The sequence below is a fragment of the Haematobia irritans genome, chromosome 5, assembly GCF_050003625.1.
Source record: "Haematobia irritans isolate KBUSLIRL chromosome 5, ASM5000362v1, whole genome shotgun sequence".
In the NCBI taxonomy this organism is placed as follows: domain Eukaryota; kingdom Metazoa; phylum Arthropoda; class Insecta; order Diptera; family Muscidae; genus Haematobia; species Haematobia irritans.
In genome coordinates this window covers 149,863,452-149,878,923 of record NC_134401.1, presented here as the reverse complement: position 1 = coordinate 149,878,923, position 15,472 = coordinate 149,863,452, and the positions used below count along the sequence as shown (strand labels likewise).

The 15,472-nt window shown below is 35.4% G+C and overlaps 1 protein-coding gene across 1 annotated transcript in view; it reads left to right on the top strand.

Moving 5' to 3' along the window:
* The window catches only part of 5-HT1B (5-hydroxytryptamine (serotonin) receptor 1B), a 151,213-nt gene that overhangs the window by 53,005 nt on the left and 82,736 nt on the right, over positions 1-15,472 (top strand). Inside the window, exon 2 of the mRNA XM_075312924.1 lies at positions 13,655-14,667. Within this exon, the coding sequence (XP_075169039.1) occupies positions 14,139-14,667 (529 nt within the window). The 5' untranslated portion in view covers positions 13,655-14,138. The remainder of the gene's footprint in view (positions 1-13,654; positions 14,668-15,472) is intronic.

Here is a 15,472-nt window from a genome sequence, read left to right as displayed (position 1 = left end):
TGCTTCATAAATTTTCTATAGAAATAACTTTTTGACAAAATTTTCTATAGAAATAAAATTCTCACAAAATTTTCTATAGAAATAAAATTTTAACAAAATTTTCTATAGAAATAACATTTTGACAAAATTTTCTATTGAAATAAAATTTTAACAAAATTTTCTATAGAAATTATATTTTGACAAAATTTCCTAAAGAAATAAAATGTTCGCAAAATTTAGAGTTCGCAAAAAATCTATAGAAGTAACATTTTGAAAAAATTTTCTATAGAAGTAAAATTTTCTATAGAAATAACATTTTGACAAAATTTTATATAGAAATAAATTTTTGACAAAATTTTATATAGAAATTATATTTGACAAAATTTCCTAATGAAATAAAATGTTGGCAACATTTTCTATATAACTAAAGTTCTGACAAAATTATCTATAGAAATAAAATTTTGACAAAATTTTCTATAGAAATTAGATTTTGATAAAATTTCCTAAAGACATAAAATATTGACAAAATTTTCTATAGAAATAAAATTTTGAAAAAATTTTCAATGGCAATAAAATTTGGGTGATTTTTTTTGGCTCGAGTGGCAATCGTGATTTTTCTGTGATTGGGGATCGGTTTATTTGGCGACTACATATAATATAGATCGATACAGACCAATTTTGGCATGGTTGTTTTCGGCCATTCACTAGCGAAACGTACCAAATTTCAACAGGATCGGATGAAGTTTGCTCCTTAAAGAGGCTCCGTAGATCAAAACTGGGGATCGGTTGATATGGGGGCTATATATAGTTATTAAGCGATGTGGACCAATTTTTGCATAGTTGTTAGAGACCATATACTAACACCACGTACCAAATTTTAGCCAGATCGGACGAAATATGCTTCTCTTAGAGGCTCCGCAAGCCAAATCTGGGATTCCGTTTATATGGGGACTATATATAATTATGGACCGTTGTGCACCAATTTTTGAATGGATGTTAGATACCATATAGTAACACTATGTACCAAATTTTAGCCAGATCGGACGAAATATGCTTCTCTTAGAGGCTCCGCAAGCCAAATCTGGGGTTCCGTTTATATGGGGACTATATATAATTATGGACCGATGTGCACCAATTTTTGAATGGATGTTAGATACCATATAGTAACACTATGTACCAAATTTAAACCGGATCGGAAAAAGTTTGCTTTTCTTAGAGGCTCCGCAAACCAAATCTGGGGATAGGTTTATATGGGGGCTATATATAATTATGGACCGATGTGCACCAATTTTTGAATAGATGTTAGATACCATACGGCAACACCATGTACCAAATGTCAGCCAGATCGGATGAAATATGCTTCTCTTTGAGGCTCCGCAAGCCAAATCTGGGGATCGGTTTATATGGGGGCTATTTGCAATACCATCCGATCTACATCAATAACAACTACTTGTGCCAAGTTTCAAGTCGATACCTTGTTTCGTTCGGAAGTTAGCGTGGACGGACGGACATGCTTAAATCGACTCAAAATTTCACCACGACCCAGAATATATATATACTTTATGGGGTCTTAGAGCAATATATCGATGTGTTACAAAGGAAATGACAAAGTTAATATACCCCCCATCGTATGATGTAGGGTATAAAAATGCAGTGCGCAATAAAGTAAGTTTTTATTTAAAGATAAACAATTTTAATTTGATGGAGAATAGAAAATAGAGATACTTTTAAATTACACAGTTTTTTTTTTACCAACATATCTTTCAACTATGGTAAATATTATTTATTTGCCAATTTTTAGTTTTTTTTCTTTGAATTTTTTGTCAAAATTGAATTTTTAATTTTGATTGCAGATCACTCAGAAGTACTAAAAACTTTTCGAAAAACAATATTTTTAAAAATAGTGTTTTGATGTCTTAAATGCATCAAATTTGATTTCATAGAAACCGGTCAAAATCTTAAGACGTATGTATGTATGTATGACTTCATATTCATATAAATTTTGTTTGTACAATTTCAATATGAGTATGTTTATAATATAAAATAATATAAGATAATATAAAGAAGATGTATTTTAATTCATGTTCCATGTTACATTGTAACGTCTGGCAATAATGTTTGCTTTCAATTGAATTCATTTATAAGAAAGTTTCTATATCGTAAACAGTAACTTATGTATTTTACAAGATTTTTCCAGTGATTTATATCTCGGCCATCTAATACTTCAATTACTTCATTTAAGCTTAGATAATTCTTTTTAAATAGAGCCAACCTATTTTCTCGAAATACAGGGCATTGCCCGATGAAATGTTTAATAGTTTCTTCTTCATGTAGATTGCAAAGACTAAAGGGTGATACGGTCAAAATTTGGTCAATATAAACTTGACGTATTTCTTTCAATTTTGCATTTAAAAAACCTGAACACCCCTCATTTTGAAGGTGTGTGTGTGTAGAATGTTGCTCCTATTTTGATTTTGGAATTCACTCTTCAGTTGTCAAAATGCCGTCCAAGCAAGAAGAGCAGCGTATCAAAATTTTGCTCGCGTATCGCGCAAATCCGAGCTACTCGCACGCAAAGCTGGCAAAATCGCTAAAAGTTGCCAAATCAACCGTTACGAATGTAATTAAAGTGTTTGGGGAACGTTTGTCGACAGCCAGGAAGTCTGGATCGGGGGGAAATCGAAAACCGGAAGCCGCTGAGACGACAAAGTGAGTTGCCGGTAGTTTCAAGCGAAACCCTAACCTCTCTCTCCAAGATGCCGCAAATAAGCTGGGTGTATCGTCTACAACCGTGCATCGAGCCAAAAAACGAGCCGGACTATCGACTTACAAGAAGGTAGTGACTCCAAATCGCGATGATAAACAAAACACGACGGCCAAAGCGCGATCCCGGAGGCTATACACGACGATGCTGACGAAGTTTGACTGCGTGGTAATGGACGACGAAACCTACGTCAAAGCCGACTACAAGCAGCTTCCGGGACAGGAGTTTTATACCGCAAAAGGAAGGGGAAAGGTAGCAGATATTTTCAAGCACATAAAACTGTCAAAGTTCGCAAAGAAATATCTGGTTGGCAAGCCATCTGTACCTGTGGCTTGAAAAGCAGCATTTTCATAGCTTCCGGGACTGTCAACCAAGAAATTTACGTGAAAGAGTGTTTGAATAAACGTCTACTGCCTTTCCTGAAGAAACACGGTTGTTCCGTACTGTTTTGGCCGGATTTGACATCTTGCCATTACGGTAAAAAGCCATGGAGTGGTACGCCGCCAACAACGTGCAGGTGGTTCCCAAGGACAAGAACCCTTCCAACACGCCAGAGCTCCCCCCAATTGATAAATACTGGGCTATTGTCAAGCGGAACCTAAAGAAAACCAAAAAAAAACTGCTAAGGACGAACAGCAGTTCAAGGCAAACTGGCTTTCTGCGGCGAAGAAGGTGGACAAGGTGGCTGTACAAATTCTAATGGCAAGTGTCAAGCGTGAGTGTCTTTCTTCATTAGCTCCAAATATGTTGCTATTTAGATTTAACACACCTGCTCGAGCTCGAAATATAGTTGATACCATTTCGATTGGGTTTGAGTCCATAATATAGTATTGTCATCTCATGTGATCAATATATTTGTACATTCGTCTTTCACTTGCCTGCTTTCGCTGAATGTGTGTTGATAAGTTGTGTATCTTTGTCCTATATAGCAATTCATTACTGAAGCAGTTCCATTGTTCTTGCGATGAAATTATCTGTGGCCAGGTTAAGTTTATTTTATTGTTGTTGGTATTGTAACAGTTTATTGTGATCTCATCCATTTCATGTTATACGCTTGGTACATCAGCTTGTTGGCAGATCAAGGAACTCTGCGACTAAGGTGGGGTGTATCCAGAGTGATCTGGTGGTAAGTCGGGTTGGTTTGGCTGGGCAAGAGAAAAGATGACGCATGTCGTGTGGCTCTTGGTTGCAAATTGGACAAACGTCAGCTACGCTGCTATCAATCACCGATAAGTAGCAATTGAGGCGGCTGCACTTGCCTGATCTTAATTGGGCCAAAACTACCCTAGTCTGCCGTGGGAGGTCTCTTTCCTCCGGTGCTATGGGCGGTGGTCGGACTCCAAGAACAGGATTAACCTTGTAGCTTCTCACCGCTTCAGCTACAGTATCCTCATGAATCCTGTTCAAACCTGCCTGGTACGCTGCTTGATCTAGAGGCTCTCTTTTATGGCGCTGGATCTCGCGCTCTAGATTATTTATATCAACCCTTACGTTCCTGGGTGGTGGTTGTGTATCCATAAGATGGTGGTTTGGATGATTACTGCGATAACAACCCAGGAGATTATTTTTTTATTTTATTAGCGTGAACTTTTAATTCTTTAATCCAAAAACTATTCCTTTCAATTAAAATTCTTGTTAATTGTTTAGGCAAACGGTTTGCATTGTAGCTTAACATTACTTTTCCTATATATTGGATGTGCAATTTCAGGGTATATAAACTTGTTTCCACTACATTAGTCTCCAGTGCAAGTGCATAATTTGGTGTATGACTGGGTAGCCGTAATATTTTTTTGAGGAAGAATCTTTGTACAGAATTCACTTCATCCGCAAATCCAAAGCCCCAAACTTGGGCTGCATACGATAAAATCGATCTGGAAACAGCATTGTAGATATTCCATTTTGCACTAAGGGCTATGTTTTTTTTTACTGAGGAAATCTTTCCATGTTGTGTTTATTGCAATTTTTGATTGATTTGCTCTATTATTGATATGTTTTTTTAAAAATCATCCTTGACGTTAACCCTCTAATGTCCAAGCCCGCCTTTAGGCGGGCTTCATTTAATAAGGAAGCTTTTAGTAAAACACACCTTAAAACAACAAAAATGGGCAAAACAAAAAGAAAACTTATTTGAAACTATTCAAGAGGCTTTGCAGCATATGCTGAATTTTACTATATAAATTTTTCTTGCTTAGTTCTCTTGCTTTTGTGTCGTTAACATTGAAAATTTAATCAGCTGGCAAAAAATTGGGGCATTAGAGGGTTAATAATACTCCTAAATACTTGAACTCGTTGACTATATTCAGTTGTGTTCCTTTATATGTCCACTTTTCTTCGCTTCTTATGGGACCTCCATTTCGAAAGAGAACCACTTCTGATTTTTATACCCTCCACCATAGGATGGGGGTATATTAACTTTGTCATTCCGTTTGTAACACATCGAAATATTGCTCTAAGACCCCAAAAAGTATATATATTCTGGGTCGTGGAGAAATTCTGAGTCGATCTAAGCATGTCCGTCCGTCTGCCCGGCTGTCCGTCCGTCTGTGGAAATCACGCTAACTTCCGAACGAAACAAGCTATCGACTTGAAACTTGGCACAAGTCGTTGTTATTGATGTAGGTCGGGTGGTATTGAAAATCGGCCATATCGGACCACGTTTACGTATAGCCCCCATATAAACCGATCCCCAAATTTGGCGTGAGGAGCCTCCCGGAGCAACCGATCCGGTTGAAATTTGGTACCTGATGTTAGTATACGGCCTCTAACAACCATGCAAAAATTGGTCTATATCGGTCCATATTTATATATAGCTCCCATATAAACCGATCCCCAGATTTGACCTCCGGAGCCTCTTGGAGGAGCAAAATTCATCCGATCCGGTTGAAATTTAGTACGTGGTCTTAGTATACGGTCTCTAACATTCATGCAAAAATTGGTCCATGTCGGTCCATAATTATATATAGCCCCCATATAAACCGATCCCCAGATTTGACCTCCGGAGCCTCTTGGAGGGGAAAAATTCATCCGATCCGGTTGAAATGTGGTACATGATGTTATTATACGGTCTCTAACAACCATGCAAAAATTGGTCCATATCGGTATATATAGCCCCCATATAAACCGATCCCCAGATTTGACCTCCGGAGCCTCTTGGAGGGGCAAAATTCATCCGATCCTGTTGAAATTTGGTACCTGATGTTAGTATATGGCCTCTAACAACCATGCAAAAATTGGTCCATATCGGTTCATAATTATATATAGCTCCCATATAAACCGATCCCCAGATTTGACCTCAGGAGCCTCTTGGAGGAGCGAAATTCATCCAATCCTGTTGAAATTTGGTACATGGTGTTAGTATATAGTCTCTAACAACCATGCAAAAATTGGTCCATATCGGTTCATAATTATATATAGCTCCCATATAAACCGATCCCCAGATTTGACCTCAGGAGCCTCTTGGAGGAGCGAAATTCATCCAATCCTGTTGAAATTTGGTACATGGTGTTAGTATATGGTATCTAACAACCATGCAAAAATTGGTCCATATCGGTCCATAATTATATATAGCAAAAGTCATCCGATGCGGTTGAAATTTGGTACATTTTGTCAATATATGGCCTCTAACAGCCATGTAAAAATTGGTCAATATCGGTCTTTAGTTATATATAGCCGATGACTTATTACACAAAAATTGGTCCATATCGCCACAAATAATCTACCAAAACTTTATTTCCATAGAAAATTTTGTCAAATTTTATTACTATAGAAAGTTGTGTCTAAATTTCATTTCTATAGAAAGTTTTGTCAAACGTTTATTTCTATAGAAATGTTTGTCAAAATTTTATTTCCATAGAAAGTTTTGTCAAAATTTTATTTTTATAGAAAATTTTGTAAAAAATTTATTTCTGTAGAAAATTTTGTCAACATTTTATTTCTATACAAAATTTTGTCAACATTTTACTTCCATAGAAAATTTTGTCAAAATTTTATTTCTATAGAAAATTTTTGTCAAGTTTTTATTTCTATAGAAAATTTTGTCAAAATTTTATTTCTATAGAAAATTTTGTCAAGTTTTCATTTCTATAGAAAATTTTGTCAAACTATATTATATACGTATTTAATCGGCCTTTTTTTGTTTAATATATACCCCGTATGGGCTAACTTACAATTTAGAAGACAGTGTTAAAAAGATTTACGATACCTTGCCATCGGCAAGTGTTATCGCAACCCAAGTAATTCGATTGTGGATGACAGCCTTTAGTAGAAGTTCCTACGCATCCTTGTTTAACTCCTGCACTAGTATCAAAGTAACCAGATATCTCCTCGCCGTTCCACACCGATGATGTTGTACATTTATATATATTATTGATCACATTCACGAATTTTGTAGAAACTCCGAGAGCATGTAGTTTGTAAATAAGTGACGGTCTAGATATTTTATCAAATGCAGCCTTGAGACGTAAGAATTTTTATCTGGTTGTATCCTAAAAGATACAGTGCACCTCATTAACGGAGGGATAGTAATTTCAATTATGAGTATTCCAAATATCCCAACTACTTGGAGATTATGAAGTTACTTTTAATTAAAATTTACCGCTTTAATAATAATATAAAATTTTGTATTTAATTTTTTGTCCTAAATATAAAATAGTTTAACTTTTAATATTAGCTCAATATCCTTTTTCAGCGTATGAAAATCAATCAATTGCCATTTTGTAGCTAAAACTTTCCTAATATCGATAGCAATTTGAAAGCAAGTCCTTGAACAAGTGTTTGTGAACATGATTGTGGGTGTGGTGGATGCGTGCGTGTTTGTGATAAATGTCAATTATATGTGACTGTGCTTTCCATTCCGACTATTTATTAGTCCATGAAATGTTCTACAATAGGGGAAAGAAGAAAAAAATAACAACAAACACAACAACAGCAACAGCAGAAATGCTACTACTTTCTGCTAATCACAGTCATAACAACAAAAACAACAATATGTTTAGAAAGCATTTCAATGAAACGTGCTCTCTTCTCTACTCACATTGAAATTAAAGGAGAGGTCATCATCTCTCATAGTTTTAGCAAAACAATATTTGAGTAGATTGCATACGCATTTGAGTATTGATGCGTGTGAATACGTACGTGTATGTGTGTGTGTGTGTGTGTGTGTTAGCTTGTAGTCCATTTGTATGAATGACACAAGAGCTTCTGTTCATTTTTGGATTATTTTTGGTATTTATGAGACAATCAAATTACGCGATTTATTATTTTCCACGTGAATAGAATTTCATCGAGTGTTTGAGTTAAAAGCAGGAGATAGAGAAAAATTTATGTGTTTATATCAGGAATTGATTGGCGTTTTATTAAATTACGGTGTAGGGGGTGAGCAGGTGCTAGCTCCTTTTGTTATTGAGTTGTACAAGCTGCTAGTGCCATAAAATGTTTATAGTCATATTTATTTGTTATATGTTATATATATATACAAATGATATTATGATTACGTTTGAACAGATTGAGCAATGTAATTCAATAACTACTACAGCACCTGTCAATGGATCAATAGTGGCAATTTAATTTCGTATAGAGTGATAGAAGGGGGTTAATGTTTCGTTAACCTTCCTAATGGTGATTGTATTGGTGATTTAAAAAGCCTATTGTAATTGTGATTAGTCATTCAAATTAGGAATAGAAAATTTGAAAATTCATTTATCTCACAAAAAGTCAAATACACGACTTTTTGTGAGAAAAAGTCATAAAGTCGGGTATTTGGATATACCAAAATCGGATTTTGAATTTTGTGGAAAATTGAGTCAGGGCAACTAATCAACTTTTGGTGTTGCCAAATCACTGCTAGATGACTTGTTGTAGTGAGCGAAATCGACTAATCGAGCATGGGCATACAAATGTATAAAATTTACTTTTCCTCAAAAATGAGGAATAGTCAAAGTTGACTTTTTATTATCTCCAAAATCGACTTTTTGGAAAATCGAGTTAAAACGACTAATCGACTTTCGGTATTAACCAATACATATTTAACGACTTTTTCCAGTGACCAAACTCGACTAATAAATCTTAGGGCAACAAAAGTCGAAAATTGGTCTATTATTTTATTTAAAAAAAAATCCAAAAAAGACGAATAGTCGAATTTGACTTTTTTATAATCTCCAAATAGGCTTTACAATTTATAGAAAATTGTGTCGAAGTGACTGATCGAATTTTGATGTTACCCAATCAGTTCGAAATGACTTTTTATAGTTACCAAACTGGACTAATCGATTTAAGGGTCCTAAAAGTCGAAAATGGACTTTTCTACTAAACGAATAGTTGAAGATGACAATTTTGTTATCTTCAAATCGATTTTTTTTTAACTTTTTATGTTATAGCCTGGCGCTGAAATTTTACTAAAAACACAACATCCAAGATGTATGGAAATGAGCTACCGTGGTGCAATGGTAAGCATGTCTGCCTTGCATACACAGGGTCATGAGTAAAATCTCGACCAAACACTAAACAGCTTTTCAGCGGTGTATTATCCCCTCTCCGTAATGCTGCTGTCATTTCTGAGTATTTCAAAGCTTCTCTAAGTGATTTCACCGCAATGTGGAACGCCGTTCGTACTCGCCTACAAAAAGGAGGAGGAGAAGCAAAACATAGAGAAGTTCACCAATATGGTATCACAATGGACTGTATACACGCAAAGAAAAAAAACGTTTGGAAAACGTGTACCGAAAACGTTTTTCTTTTGTTAGAGTTTTTTGAATTGCTTCGAAAAGTATACACTTTTATCACCAAAAAAAATCGTTTGTTACAAAATTTTTATTTTTTCAATAAAAAAAGTTATTTTTGAACCAACAACACAGTCCATTTCGTTTATATCAAACACTGTTCTTTTCTAAATTTAGGTCTTTAATAAGACACATTTTACAGTTCATAGTAAAAATTTAATATAGTAGAATGTAATGTTGAAAATTTTTTCGGAATCTTCCGATCATATCTGGAATATAAGTAAAAAAAAAAAAGACTTTGGTCGAAGCAGGGATCGAACCCACGACCCTTGGTATGCAAGTCAGACGTAGCAACCACTGCTCCACGGTGCCCAACTAAATGTATTTTTCTGTTAAATAAACTTTGTTTAATCGGCTCGTGGGCGCCGCAAGCTATGCTATATAAATATAACTTAGTTATATGGGTAATTGTCTATTGATGACAATAACGGCTACATGGCTCAGTGGATAGTGTGTTGGCTTACAAATTGCATGGTCCGCGGTTCGATTCTCCGTCCAGGCGAAAGGTAAAAAAAATTTAAAAATTTATAAAATCGTATAATTTCTTCTACATTGTTTGTGTTACAGAAAAAGGTGCTAAGAACTAAAAAACTTCGTGGAAGTGAGAAAGATGTGAGGGAAAATGCAATTAGCCAGAAAAAAATTTTTTGAGTTAGTCTTTATGAAATTGTTTTTACATCCTGGAAAAGAATAAACGTTTATCACAAAAAAAATATACTTTTCTTCCAAATACACTTCCTTTCAACGAAAAGCAAATGAGAAACGAACTTTGTTTGTCTAAAATTTCGTTTGGGAGGAAAGAATTATTTTTTTGCGTGTAGTCAAAGTGAGCCTGATACATCGGGCTGCCACCTAATCTAACCTAGCATGGTTGTTAGTGTCCATATAATAACACAACATACAAACATTTTAACTGAATCGGATGAAATGTGCTCATCCAAAAGGATCCCATAGAAAAATCTGTGGATCGGTTTACATGGGGGCTATATATAATTGTAGACCGAAATGGACCAATTTTTGCATGAGTGTTAGAGACCATATACTAAGACAACGTACAAAATTTCAACCGAATGGGGCGAGTTTTGCTCCTCCAAAAGGCTCCGGAGGTCAAATCTGGGGATCAGTTAATATGGGGGCTATATATAATTATTGACCGATATGGATCATTTTTTGCATGGTTGTTAGAGACCATATACTAACACCACGTAAAAAATTTCAATCGGATCGGATGAATTTTTCTTCTCCAAAAGGAGCCGCACTCAAAATCTGGGGATCTGTTTATATGGAGGATTAATTATGGAGCGATATGAACCATTTTTTTTTTCATTAACATCGCGTACAAAACTTCAACCGGATCGGATGAAATTTGCTTTTTACAAGGCTCGTTAAGCCAAATCTGGGAGTTGTTTTATAGGGGCTATACGTAAAAGTGGTCCTTTGCAATACCTTTCGACCTATATCAATAGCAACTAATTGGGCCAAGTTTCAAGTCGATAGCTTGTTTCGTTCGGAAGCGTGATTTCAACAGACGGACAGACATGGCTAGATCGACTTAAAATTTCAGCACGATACAGAATATATATATGTATATACTTTATGGAGTCCTAGATCAATATTTCGATGTGTTACAACCGAGCAAAAAAAGCGTAGCCAAAAAAGTACTGAAAATTTTAATAGCCGTTGCAATGAGTATGCATCACTTATTAAGGTGTGATCCGAATTCAGGGTTTTGCATGTGAATTAAAAAACAAGTATATACAGCAGTAAGTTCGACCGCCACCATGAATCAAATATAATAGTTTACTTTGAAAACTCATCGTCGTAGCGGGTTACTTGATAATATATAGCATTTTAGGGGGTTTGATGACAAATCTTATGGTCCTAAAAAAACTCTAGATTTTCAATTTGAGGAAAATCGAATAGAAAATACAGTTTCTAGACTGCCAAGAACCAAAATCGGGAGATCGGTCTATATGGGGGCTATACCAAAACAAGGACCGATACGGACCATTTTCGACACACCTCTTTATGGTCTTCAAGTACCTCTAGATTTTCAATTTCAGGCTAATTGGACAAAAACTACGTTTTTTATAAGCCCAAGACCCCAAATCGAGAAATCGTTTTATATGGGGACTATATCAAAAATTGGACCGATATATCTCATCTTCGAACTTTACCTGCCTGCAACGAATCTGTGCCAAATTTCAGGACGATAGCGCAATTATTGAAGGCTGTAGCGTGATTGCAACAGACAGACAGACGGACATGCTTATTTCTCCCTGATCAAGAATATATATACTTTATATAGTCGGAAGTCGATATTTCGATGTGTTACACACGGAATGACAAATTTATTATACCCCCATCACCATTCTATGGTGGTGGGTATAAAAATTGTGATACTTTGATAAATACATAATTTTTGAAAGTTTTTTTTTATTTTTAATGCATTCTAACGCTTGACTGAAACACTTGACCTCAAATATTTTCAAAAATTCGCAATTTTTCTAGAATGGATGTAGCATTTTTTGAGTAAAATTTAAATAATTTGTACGATTTTACCAATCCTTGCTTTATTTTTAAACAAAAAAATACTCTTTAAAATTTTAATTACCCTTTAAAAATATGAAAAAAGGGAGTTATAAAAAATGGAATTAAAAGAACTTCCTGAGTAGTTAAAATAATGAACATCATTGGGAGGACACTTTTCGAAGTGCTTTTAAAGTTGTTCCTTTGGAAGTACTTATAATTTTTTTTTGCTGGGAAACTTCGTGAGTAGTTAAAATAATGAACATCATTGGGAAGTGCTTTTAAAGTGCTTTTAAAGTTTTTTTTTGCTGGGAAACCGAATGACAAAGTTAATATCCTATGGTGGATGGTATAAAACTGCAGAGTATTACTTTGTAGCACTACATACAATCACTCTGTCTCCTAATTTGACCTTTCAAGCTTCAAGACCACACGCAGAGAAGGAATATGATCACCTCAAACATGTTTCAAGAGCAAAATGTTATTTTTGTATGGTGACCATGTAACATGTTTGTCACTAAAATGTTATTTTATCGTCAAATATAACCTGCTTGCCGAAATCAGATACATGATTTCCGAGAAAATAACATGGTTGCGAAAACCATGTTACATGGACACCACCCAAAAATAACATTTTGCTCTTAAATCATGTTTGAGGTGATCATATTCCTTCTCTGGGTGCACCACAAGTTTTACCCGTTTTGCCTGAAGTAGCACTGCAGGAGTTGTTTTAGGTTCCCAAAAAAGATGTGGAGCAAACTTCTTCAAGTTCACTATTAAAATTCGATTTTTGTCAACATCAAAAGTCGATATAATTTGATTGATATAATAGCAAAAAGTTCACTGGACTTTTCATCTGTCGTGCGATAAGGAGTCGATTATTCTACTACACGCAGAGAAGGAATATGATTAACCCAGACATGTTTCAAGAGAAAAATTTTATTTTCTGATGAATGGAACAAAAATGTTGTTTTCTACGCAAACATAAACATGATTGCCGAAATAGGATGCTTAATTTTCGAGAAAATAACATGATTGCGGTAAACATGTTCCACATTCACCGTCCAAAAATAACATTTTGTTCTTGAAACATTTTTTGGGGAGATCATATTCCTTCTCTGGGCATAGTCGGTTTTCAAATCGTATACTTTAATCAATTAGTACCTAAATGGTCCTTGTTACTTTCTAGTTGTTAATATCTAATCTAGGGAATATGAGTTTTAGCCTCAGTAGAACATAACACAACTCCTCCAACCAGAATCTTTTTTCTATGTCATTAAATAAACTTTGTCAGTTTTTTTTTGCGACCATGGGTTGAGATGAAAATGAAAAATGTTCTTCATTTTGCCATTTAGTCTCATATCCCCGTAAATGGTTACTGGGAGACTAATTAGGCCCACTTTTATGACATGGCCGACCAAAACAAAAAAACAACTTGTGAAAAATTATAATTAATTTAGAAAAACCAACGACAATAAACTTTTTAATGTTGTTGTCCATCATAAATTAGGATATACAAAAAAAAAAAATAAGACAAAAATGTTTTTCTTGTGTTTTTGGGAGAATTTTAACAGTTGTCCTTTTTTTGTGTCTTGTTTCATTTCAGTATATTTTTGAGGACAACGATAATTACCAAACGCTTACTGTAGACTGTTATTTCGATATATCTACAACAAAAAAAAACGTATATATAAAAAAATCTTTATAAAAATATATGTAAAATATAAACTTTTGTACATACATTTATAGAAAAACTCAAAAAAAATCAAATACCAACAAGAACTTCCTTTTGAAAAATTCCTAAAACTTTATATACCTCAAAAACCCCACAAAGACAGAGTCAGCAATAACCGCAATAACAAGAATTATTACCACAAAACGATAAAATTATAAACCAAGGCCAACAACTACCATTGAAATCAAAAACAAAACCGAAACCAAAAGCAGTTACAAACAACTCAAAATAAAAAAACGCAAACGGATATCCTGTCACAAAAACACATACACCTGTCGTCTATCCATAGTGGCCCGTATAAGAGCCATCACAAAGAGCCATTGGGAGATCCCAGCCCTTATTTCAGCCAGAAATTATGCTGGGCGACGACATTGACGTTAACATAAAACCCACCGGGGGCATTTTGGGTACAGCAGCATTTCTAGATGTCAGACAATATTTCAACAATGAACGTGACCTTGTGGATCTGCGCACTTATGGCTATGTCATCAATGACACATTCCTTTTGACCGATTATGAGGAGACCACCATCCATGCAAAGACGGCAGCAACAGCAGCCATGGTCGCTGTTGCTGCTGCTGCAACAGCGGCTGGTACTACAGCGAATGGCGTTTCTGCTCCAGGATTTGATTTGAATAACAGCAATAATTTGATCATCTTCAATCAAAGTGGCCTCTACATGAACGAATCAGCGTCATCAGCGTCTAGCAATGACAGCGACACAATCTTAATTAGAAGCTTCAATGGCATGGCCACAATTACAGAGGGTTTGGATGGCAACTTTAGCACTGGTGGCCTACCATTACCCGATGATGTTGTAGTCCTATTGAAAATGATTAGCATGTCCATTGTCCTGGGCTTAATGATTCTCATAACGATAATAGGTAAGTTGAACTCATTGATTTGCATGATATCGATTAAATTGGAAGTGTAAATAGATTGTATGGGACATTCCACGGTCAATTGAACAATTTGGATATGGAGAAATAACCTAAGAGAAAAGGTTTAGCATGGGTGACGTGAATGATCTATGAGTAGTCAGAAATAAAGAAATTCATTACAAGCTAAAATTACCAGGGGACGGTAACGCAAAGGAAAGCGAACTTATAGAACACAGAAAGTCCTTAGAAATGACATGGAATTAGTTAGATGAGCGACCACTTGAGATCAATGTTGAGCCCCTCTTGGCGAAAAATTTGACTTCGTAACGTGGTTTTCTTGTCGACTGTGGTAAGCTCAGACACATCCAGGGACACCGTATGGACCCACTAAACCCTTCGGAATAAAAACACAAGTGTTTATCTCGTATCGAGTAAAATATTAATTAATTTGGTTTCATTTTATACTTAGTTATAAAATACGTGTGTGATATATGACAGTCTCTTCGGTATGATCAGGATCTGATGGGGATCAGGTAGTCGATTTTATACCCTGCGCCACAGTGTGGAACAGGGTATTATAAGTTGATACATATGTTTGCAACACACAGAAGGAGACGAGATAGACACATAGTGTCTTTGGCAATAATGCTCAGGGTGGGTCCCTGAGTCGATCTAGCCATGTCAATCTGTCCGTGCGTCCGTCCGTCTGTCTGTGAACTCATTTTTGTGATCAAAGTCTAGGTCGAAGTTTATGTCCAATCGCCTTCAAATTTGGCACAAGTTCCTGTTTTGAGTCAGAATAGAACCA